This window comes from Artemia franciscana, chromosome 6, assembly GCF_032884065.1.
Source record: "Artemia franciscana chromosome 6, ASM3288406v1, whole genome shotgun sequence".
Taxonomy (NCBI): Eukaryota; Metazoa; Arthropoda; class Branchiopoda; order Anostraca; family Artemiidae; genus Artemia; species Artemia franciscana.
Genome location: NC_088868.1, coordinates 12,927,835 through 12,938,261, shown reverse-complemented (window position 1 = coordinate 12,938,261; position 10,427 = coordinate 12,927,835). Strand labels below are relative to the sequence as shown.

The 10,427-nt window shown below is 34.7% G+C and overlaps 1 protein-coding gene across 4 annotated transcripts in view; it reads left to right on the top strand.

The window, feature by feature from the left end:
- Positions 1-564: 564 nt before the first annotated feature.
- LOC136028069 (beta-alanine-activating enzyme-like) overlaps positions 565-10,427 on the top strand; it is a 133,123-nt gene continuing 123,260 nt past the window's right edge. For all 4 annotated transcript variants that reach the window (XR_010617733.1, XM_065705676.1, XM_065705673.1 and 1 more), the window contains exon 1: positions 565-661. Coding sequence is in view for 3 of the 4 variants with exons in the window: in XM_065705676.1 (XP_065561748.1) it covers positions 634-661 (28 nt within the window). In the remaining variant the exon portion in view is untranslated. The remainder of the gene's footprint in view (positions 662-10,427) is intronic.

Genomic DNA, 10,427 nt, shown 5'->3' with positions numbered 1-10,427 from the left:
GAAGACTAAAACTGTAAGGAATAAGAACATATTAGGATCTGCAGTGCCAAGCTTTCATCTAAATTTTTTTAGCTTTCATCTAAAATAGCAACAGTCACAACTATATCGCCCAACTTTGAACCGGAGTCTGAACACATGTCCTTTGATTTCAAAAGTCTCGAGTTTGAGAATTCCAATTGACGAAATCGTTTCAAAGTAAACAGTTTTACTTTCGCAACATAAGTTTTTCAATTCAAAGGCTTAGCGTAAGAAAAAAACCATGAGTTCAAAATATTAAGCTGCCATACAGCTTAAGGTAATTCTTTTATATTTCAAACTTAAAAGCAGCAAAAAATGTCGAGTATTCCCGTTTGTTTATCTTTCGTCATTACGACTCTTCCTGAATTTGAAAGAAAAAAACGATGAGAATAGCATTCGGATTGAAAAACTGACACAATGGTTAGTTTCGGGCACACTCACTATAAAGTGAAATCTCAAAAGTGGATTATTTCGGAAAATATTTTGGGGCTTGTTCGGGCTTGTTTTGAAAACCCCGAGGCTTTTTGTTTGCACTGTCAACTTGGCAACAGTGGCTGCAGCCGAAACAATTTAAATGTAATTGACATTGAATTAGAACATGGAAAACTAATAAGGATGTTTGAAGATTTTATCAATTTGAAAGGTTTCATGAAGTTACTATTGAATAAAATCGGGTAAAATTCTAGTTAATTGACTTCTTGCTATCTCGGAAAGGGGTTAGGTTAGGAAGATGAAACTTTCAGGGATGGGTATACAGGCTAAAGTATGTCCCTGGAAGATATTTTAAAGTACCCACCTTGGTAAAATTGGTGCAAACAGTATTACTGGCTTTCGTATAAAGTGAATATACCACTCGATGCCTTTTTAATGCTGTTTACAAATATAATAATCGCTTCTACCGCAAATTCAGATTTAAGCACTTTTTGACCTCTTAAAAATGACCTATATATGGGGTCATTACAAATCTGTAATAGTTTAGAAACAAATTTGGGCTATATATTTGCTCATCAGGGTTGGGGGAGGGGGTAAAGCATAGCATATATTAAATATGTAAACTAACCATTGCTGTATTTTTTATGTGTTTGTGCTGTTGCACTGGTGATTTCTCTTCTCATTAAAATTCAATGTGCACAAACACATAAAAAAAAATACAGCAATGGTTGGTTTACATATTTAATATATGCTATGCTTTACCCCCACCCCCCTGATGTGCAAAAATATAGCCCAAATTTGTTTCTAAACTATTACAGATTTGTAATGATCCCATATATAGGTCATTTTTAAGAGGTCAAAAAGTGCTTAAATCTGAATTTGCGGTATAAGCAATTATTATATTTGTAAAGAGCATAAAAAGGGATTGAGTGGTATATTCACTTTATATAAAAGCCAGTAATACTATTTGCACCAATTTTACCCCCATCTCTGCTCCTTATCCCTCTAGAGGGCCCTGAAATTTGCCTAAATGACAGGTCTATACCTATTGAAATTTTGACAAAACAACATTTTACCTTAATTTTCAGTTACTAGTTGCTTTTTCTCTGCCTTTAGTTCTGAAAATGCAATTCCTGTTATTTGAGTAGAATTTTGAGAAACATATCAATGTTTTTTCAAAATTTAGGAAATATATTTGCATATCTTTAAAACCTTATAAAATGGAATTGAGCAAAGCTATAGAGGTAAAAACAATTTTGTTGTACTTCAATTAAGCAGAAGAGATATTTTGTAAGGTTTCACTTTTACAACACACATATTTTTAAAGGTCATCAAAGGTCAGGCCTTCTAGAGGGAGAAGGAGTGGAGGTAGTTGCTTCAAATCACCTTCCCAGGACATACTTTAGTCTGTAGATTCATCCCTGAAAGTATCATTTTCCTAACCTAAACCCTTTCTGAGATAACAAGAAGTCAATTAACTACAATTTTACCTAAAATGGTTACTGATGAGGCTTAATTCTACAGTGTTGCTTTTCTTTTTAATGGAAATAAACAAAAGAGCATTTTCAATGAAAAGGTATTTCTCAAAATAGAGAGAGGGGACACATGCTGCCACCCCCTGCTTTGAATGCACATCACTTCTGTATACCCATCTATTTCCAAGATAGAAAAAGGCCTTCATCCAGTATTTTTTGTAAATTTGTGGTTGGCTATATAATTTAGCTAGGATGAAAGTGAAAATGTCATTTGATGTCTTTTTTATGCTCTTTCATAATTTAGTAATTTCTTCTGGGGCTATTTACATCTTTAGCTCTTAAAGGGACTCTTAAGGTATTTAATTTTTGTAACCACACAGGAAGTTATCTACATTAGAAGGCATTGAAAAGTAGTTAAAAAGATATAACTAGTTTATAAATAAGCTGTCGCAATAAGTATTCCAAAAATACTTATTTATAACAATTCAAACCTCATTAATTAGGCAACTCAGATATAAACCATTTTCCTACCATTTCAATTTAACTATGCGTTTTTGAAATGCTTTTGACAAAAATAGCATTGAATTTTGCAATTTAAAACTTTGCTGTCAACATTTCAGGGTATATATTTGCACATTAGGTTGGTACAGGTCATGGTAAATTTGCAGTGGGCCATATAATTTAACTAGGATGAAAGTTAAATCATCATTTGACGCTTTTTTATGCTCTGTTATAATTAATATAAAACACTTTCAGGGCCCCTTAAGGGCTCAAGATAAAATTAGCCCCAGAAGCAGCTACTGAATTATGGAAGAGTTTTAAAAAGGCATCAATTGATGTTTTCACTTTCATCCATACTAAATTATATAACCAACTACAAATTTATCAAATTTTTATTAGCAAATATTCATATTTGGCTTGTAACATTTATTCATAGTATGAGTAACCTTTTTTGTAAACGTTTAGATTAGGGGCTTTTGAGAAGGAAAAATGTTCAGAAAACAATTCTTTCTTCATAATATACAGAATAATTATAAATAACATATTTTGACTGCATCTTCATTATACTTTACCCCCCCCTGCTAATCAGGGCTATAATTTGCTATGCCTGTATAGTGCTTTTTATAGTACTAAATAGTACCTTTATGACATTAAATAGCCTGTTTTTTTAGTTTTTACTGTCATTTTCTCTTGATTCAGGAAAATTGGCTCTAACTTTGCCCCCCCCCCCCCAAGATTTTGACAAAATTATGTGACTGTCCTTAATGTGTCAATATAGCTCAAATTATGTATTTCCAATAAGGAAATACATAAGGCTCCAGGTGCTGATAGTATGATTAATAAGTTTCTTAAATATGGTGGCTCTGAGGTTAGGAATAAGCTACTGAAGATTAAGAACATGATTTTTGAAAAAGGGGAAGTACCCAATGATTTTAGGAAAACCTTAATTAAACCACTGTATAAGAAAGGTGACAAGAGTGAGTGTTGTAATTATCAAGGTATTAGTCTGGTCTCTGTAAGTAGCAAATTACTGAGTAATATGATACTTTTTAGACTGAGAGATGATGTAGACAAAGTTTTAAGGGAAGAACAATGTGGTCTTAGAAAAGGTAGAGGATGTGTCAACCAAGTTTTCATTCTTAGGTCAATAATTGAGAAGTCCCTTCATTGTCAAACACCTTTGGTCCTCAGTTTTATTGATTATGAACAAGCTTTTGATTCTGTTGATAGAAGAGTGTTAACAAAGGTCTTATTGTTATATGGTATACCAGAAAAATACATTAAAGTGACTTGTGCTATGTACAAGAATAATACTGCTGTGGTTAAGGTAGGAAGTGAGGTTAGCAACTGGTTTTGTATTAAATCAGGAGTTAAGCACGGTTGTGTTCTATCCCCCTCTATATGGATCATTTTGATGGACTTTGTCTTAAGAAGCACAGGAAAGGCAATTGGAGACCACGGAATCAAATGGGGAGGAAAAACGCTCCTGGACTTAGATTATGCTGATGATTTAAGCATATTAGATGAAAGTGTGAGCAAAATGAATGAAGTTTTAGAGGTTTTGTGAGTTCAGGGTGCTAAAATAGGCTTGAAAATTAATGTTAAGAAGACTAAGTCACTAAGGCTAGGAATAAGTGAAGATGAACAGGTGACATTAGGTAACAAAAAGATTGATCAGGTTGGGAGCTTCAGTTACCTTGGTAGTATTATTAGTAAAGATGGGGGGAGCAGTGAAGATGTTAAAAGTACAATAGCTAAGGCTCAGGGTGTTTGTTCACAGTTAAAAAAAGTTTGGAAGAATAGAAAGATAAGTCTGCAAACCAAGATTAGAATATTGGAAGCTACAGTGATGACAGTGGTCAAATATGGTTCTGAAGCATGGGCGCTCCAAAAAGCAGATGAAAATTTACTAGATGTTTTCCAGAGAAATTGCCTACAGATTGTTCTGGGTACCTGGCTGATTGACCATATTTCAAACAGTAGGCTGTACAAAAAATGTGATTCAATCCCGCTTTCTAGGGCTATAATGAAAGAAAGGTTGAGATGGCTTGGCCATATTCTACAGATGAAGGATGACAGATTACCAAAGATTGTCCTTTGTGACCAACCGTCTGGGGCTACACGGAAAGCAGGTCGTCCTTGTGTGGGTTGGGAGGATGTCATAAATAAAGATTTAAAGGAAATGGGAGCTTCGTGGGAGGGTGTAAAGAGGGAGGCTTTAAATAGATTAGGTTGGAGGAGGAGCGTACGTAGCTGTGTTGGCCTCAGGCGGCTTGGTGCTGCAATGAGTTATTAGTAGTAGTAGTTGTAGTAGTATGTATTTCCAATATATTCCATTACCTATCATTCTTGTTTTCCTGGTTCTTGTTTTGTCAAAGTTGAATCAGTTTGTGGGTACATGGGTGAAACAAGAGAGATGCACTTGCACAATGTATTGTGCCAAAAATCTGGCACACATACAGAAGCTTATAGGCCTACAAGAATACTTTAAAAGATGTTTCAAAATAAGAAAATAGGAAATATGCATTTAAATATTGGTAAAAAACAAAGCTCTGGTTATATTGTAGTGGATTGCCCAAACACTACAAAATTTTAAAATACTTACTTACATAATTCCTAAAAGTGCATTACTTTACCACTCCCCCCCCCCCTTCTAATGGAAAAATGCCCAAATTACATATTTAAAATTTTCTATTTGTGACTATTTCCTCAAATTAATTTAACAGCAAAGAAGCAACATTGATGGCATCAAATAATAGGAAATTCAAGGAGAATATTTAATTTAGATTGTGTATTTCGTCATGACAGGGTGGGGGTAAAGTAAATTGATTGGCTTTCAGGAATGACACATGTAAGTATTTAGAATTCTGTGAAGTAGTTCTCAGAATTTTTGTAGTGTTTCCTTCTGAGGGGGTGAGCCACCAATTCTCACCCAAAGCACCCCATATCACTCCCCTCTTCAAAGAAAAGCAAATAATTTTTTTCTTTGCTCATGGGCTAGAGAATTTGGTCCAAAGAAATCTGTTAGTTTATTTTGTCATCTTTTCAAGTTGTATTAAATAGGTCCCACTGAATTTGTTAAAAAGCCTAGTGCCTATCTCTAACAGTAAATAACTTGCTGATTAAAATTTTACTTTAACTATAGTATAATTAAATTAATTTCCATAGTCCCATGATATCTGTGTAACATAAGTGTACACATCTAAAAATGCCTAAGAGGGCTCATATTATCTCTAGGAAACTCCTTGGCTCCTACTCAGCCTAGGTAATGACCCAGAAGCATTGCTCTGCAACTTTAATAATTTTTTCAATTCATCAATCATTGGAATAGCTAAGAAATTAAGTCACTTTTCTGCTTAGAATTTTATCCTGAGTCTTAATATAACATTTATTTCTGTTGTAAATTCTTTTAATCAAGTTAACCTAACCTGAATTGCCGGTCTACCAAATCACATATCTATAAGAGAAACAAAAAGTCTGAAGAATTTTTGTAACTTGATCAAATGAATTTGCAATGAAAATGAATGTTGTGCTTGGATATAGGAGGAAATGCTGATTCTACAAGTAAGTTTATTTGTTATTTGTTAGCTACTTATTATATTTTTATTTGTTAACTACATATTGTTATTCATTTATTATTTATTCATTCATTCATTTATATTATTCATTTATTGTCGACAATTTATTGTTAACTACTTATTATATTTTTATTTGCTAGCTACCTCAATAAATTTGGGAATTGAAAAAGGTGCTCCAATTTTATGGTCTAAGATGGGTCAAGTTATTTTAAAAAGAACTAAGTTATATAATAAAGAATTCCATGTACAATGTGTTATATAGTTATATAATAAAGCATTCCATGTACAATGTGCCAATTGTGAGGGAGATTTAGTTATCCAGGAAAAAAAAACAAAAAAACATTTTCACCTTTGCAGCATATGAACTAGATGTAATAATGCAGGCAATGGTGCCATAATATTCAATAAGTTTCTAAAGGGAAAAGTCAAAAATTACAGTAGGAATTAAGCTCAAAATTGATACAGAAATCATGAAAGTTTCTAAAAAAAAACAAGCAAGTATCCCTTTCAGAAATTCTATAGATATATTTTTATCAAATTTGGAAATGCTTCATGTCTCAAAGAAACTAGAACAGAATTTGCCTTTTTCAGCAATCATTACTGTTTCTAATATATAATAAGAACACAGGGAAGAAAGAGTTCATTCATTATTATTTTTTTTTATTAATGGAGCAAGGATGCATTTATTATTGTATTATTATTAGATTCATTGATTAGCCTTCATAGAGTATTAGTAGTAGTCTGAATATTGTCTTCAGTAACATAGACTACATAACATCAAAGTTCCATGAGATAAAATATGGTCTCTCAACAGAACAAGCTGATGCTCATGCTTTCTTTGAGATAAAACCCAAATGGACTTGCACCTCTCTAGGTGAGGCTCAGATCCAGATATCTGAATATACCTTGCTCACCAACTTATCAAAAGAAGGCAGAAGAGGTAATAGCTATATGTACTTGAAACCCATTATAGGTAGGAAGAAAGAATATTAGCTCAGATTATAAGGGTACAAGTAGAACAAGTCTAAGTATTTGTTATTTTACCATTTAGTCCATTTCATACAGGCTGCATACATAGGAGTCCTTGTTCCCCCAGCCTTGAATCTTTCATACCTGTTATTTCTACATCAATTAATGTTAAAGTAGAGACAGATTGAATTTTAGCATCTATGCAAAGACTTTGTCACCATCTTCCTTTCAATCCCTTGGCTTTACCAAAAGGACAATCTCAAGCTATTGTCCTAGAGTGTTCATGAAACTGTATAGGGCACTGGTTCAACTGTAACTTGAGGCTGGAATGTCTTTGTTATCCCCTTTTTTCAAGAAGGTAAAGAAGTCCAGAAAAAATTGTATTGCAGAGCAACTAAGATAATCAGTAGATTGCAGCAAATTTCTTATGAAGAACCGATGGACCATCTTAAACTCCTCACACTTACATATACAAGAAAACAAGCAGATATGATTCTAGTCCACAAAATTATATCTAAAAACACACTTCCTGATCTGTTTGCCCACCCATTGCATCACATGACTAGAGAACATTCAAAAAAACTCCCAAAGCAACATTATACCACTAAAGAAAGAAGACACTTCTTCAGAAAGAGAGTAGTTGACCTATGGAACCAGATTTAAGAAGACACAGTATCTGCTTAATCAACTCACGCACTTAAGTGCAAAATTAAAAAAGAGTGGCCACATCAAGAGTTCCTGTTTAACTAGGAGGTAGCTGAATACTCATTCAGGGCATAATGCACAACCTGAAAGGAAAATTAATCCTATAGAAGTTATCATGGAGTATTACAAGTTTGGAAATTCTTAACTTGCACCAAGCTGTGATTTAAAGTAAAGCTTAATGCTTATATGAAGCTAGTAAACACATTCCCGTAAATTTTAGCTTTAGACTGCATCCCAAAAGAGAAGAATTTACAAAACATGCGTCTACAGATTGCAGTCTAGTTTGCCAGGAATTGATCCAATGTGATTAGTCTTTCATTGGAAATATGGGTGTGGATGAGTCAAGGGCAACTATGTGAAGAATATTATTGAAAATTACATTAATCACAGATAATGAAAATCACATTGTTATAAAATGGAAAAGGAAACCCTCCTGTTTATCATAAGAGAAATCAAAAAGGCTAGGAACAGAAAAGAGAAATACTGGAAGTTGTAAATAAAGAATTATTACCAGGTGGATTATTACAATAGATATAAACAGGTATTTAACCAACTCAAAAGTTTACCCAGAAACACCTTTGAAAATTAGAAGGAATAAAATTTGAAAGTTAGAAGAAGCAGATGTATCCAGATCCAACCCTATAGAATTTAGAGGTATGTACCATTGATAACTCTGGATGATGTTTTGTCCCCCAGCTTGGACAAGATGGCTCAAAAGTCTGAAATCCGAGAGAAATAGCTAGTGCATCATATAAGTAGTTCACCTCAGTGTTTGCTATTGCAGATAATGATTTAATTCTAGAACATTCACACTATATGATTCTAAAAAGAATGCTGTTCATTAATATTACTATAGTAGATGTAGAGGCATGATTAAAGAATATTAATACAAATGAATCAAGTGGACCAGTTTTGAAGTGCCCCTCCCCCTCACTCTGCTATTACAAAAGTCACTAAGTAAATGAAATAGTCCACAAGACTGGAAGGAGGCTTGTATACTATATGTTCTCAAGGAGGGCAGCAGAGATTGATCCAGGAATTATCAATCCATTAACCTTATATTGGGCGTTGAGAAGCACATGGAAGGTGTAGTAAATTCAGCCATTGCAAAAAAAAATTACTGACTGTGGAATGTAGTCTCTGCTTGTTCCCTACTAGACAAAATATGCTTCCATTTTGGTACAAGTGTGTAGTTCTAATCAGTGAAAAAATATGTATCTCTTGAATGTTCAAACGAATTTCTTTGGCCTTTAAATGTTTGTTGATTTTGGCAAAGTGATTAATCAGTCATTAAAGGCTGTGTGCTAAAAATAAATATCTAATTCCAGCTGCTGCTAATGTGAGAATATATAGGCAATAGTCATGAGAACTACTCTGAAAGCCATGTTTTATGAAAATAACAAACTGATTAGTAAATATGTAATTGGTAATTAGTAATTGGTTGTGTCCTGTAACAGTACACAACCCAATGTCCCCTGTAATCATTACTCAAGAAGATGTATTTAAAATACTAAGAAGTTTAAACTCCAACAAAGCTGCTGGACCTGATAATCTCCACCCTCGGCTTTTGATAGAATCTGCTGCTCACATTTCCCTCCCCCTTTCCAGAATATTCAACATGGCCCTGGCCAAAAAGTCAGTACCAAATGACTGGAGAACAGCAAATATTATACCAATTTTTAAGAAAGGTGACAAGGATAACCCAGGAAATTATCGACCAATAAGCCTAACCTCAGCCATTTGCTAGATCATGGAAGGTATCATTAACCATGCTCTTATAAATTATTTAGAAGAAAATACACTTATTAGCGATAGACAACATGGATTTCGCAGGGGCAGGTCAATTGGCACCAACTTTATTCAGTCATATGATCATGCAACTAAAATTTTGGATATGGGTAAACCGGTAGACATTATCTTACTCGACCAAGCCAAAGCCTTTGACAAAGTTGAACACTCATACCTGTTGCTGAAGCTTAAAGCTTATCAGGTGCATGAGGATGTGATTGATTGGATTGGAGCATTCCTAACTGGTAGATCTCAACGTGTCATGATCTACACTGATAATGGCGATCCAGTTTTCTCCTCCACTTCCCCGGTTATAAGCGGCGTCCCACAGGGAACCATCCTTGGGCCAACGTTGTTCAGCATATATATTAACGACTGTACAACTTATCTATGCAACCTTTTAACATTATATGCTGACGACTGTAAGCTCATTGGGCCTGCTGAAACTGAAGAAGAAAGAGCCTGCATTCAGCTGGATCTTGACAGGCTATCCTCTTGGTCATCAACTTGGGCCCTACAATTCAATGCAACGAAATGCAAGGTACTGCACTTAGGGCACAATAACCCCCACCATCCCTACCATATAGGGTGTGATCAGTTGGAAGCAGTTGCCGAGGAAAGAGACTTAGGCGTCATTGTGTACAAAGATTTAAAATTCCACAGCCACACTCAGGCTCAGGTTGCAAAAGCTAATCGAGCTCTCGGACTCATTAAGCGCTCTTTTGTCACCAGAAAGTCATGTGTGGTTATAAAACTTTATAAATCCCTTGTCCGTCCCCACCTTGAGTTTGGCTTGACTTTGGCCTTTCCCCAAAATAAAATGGACACAAAAGCCCTTGAAAGTGTCCAAAGGAGAGCAACCAAACTGGTCCGTGGCTTAAATAATGTCCCTTACCAGGATCGCCTAGGATCTCTGAGACTTCCAACTCTCACCTATCGAAGATATGATCATGGCACGCAA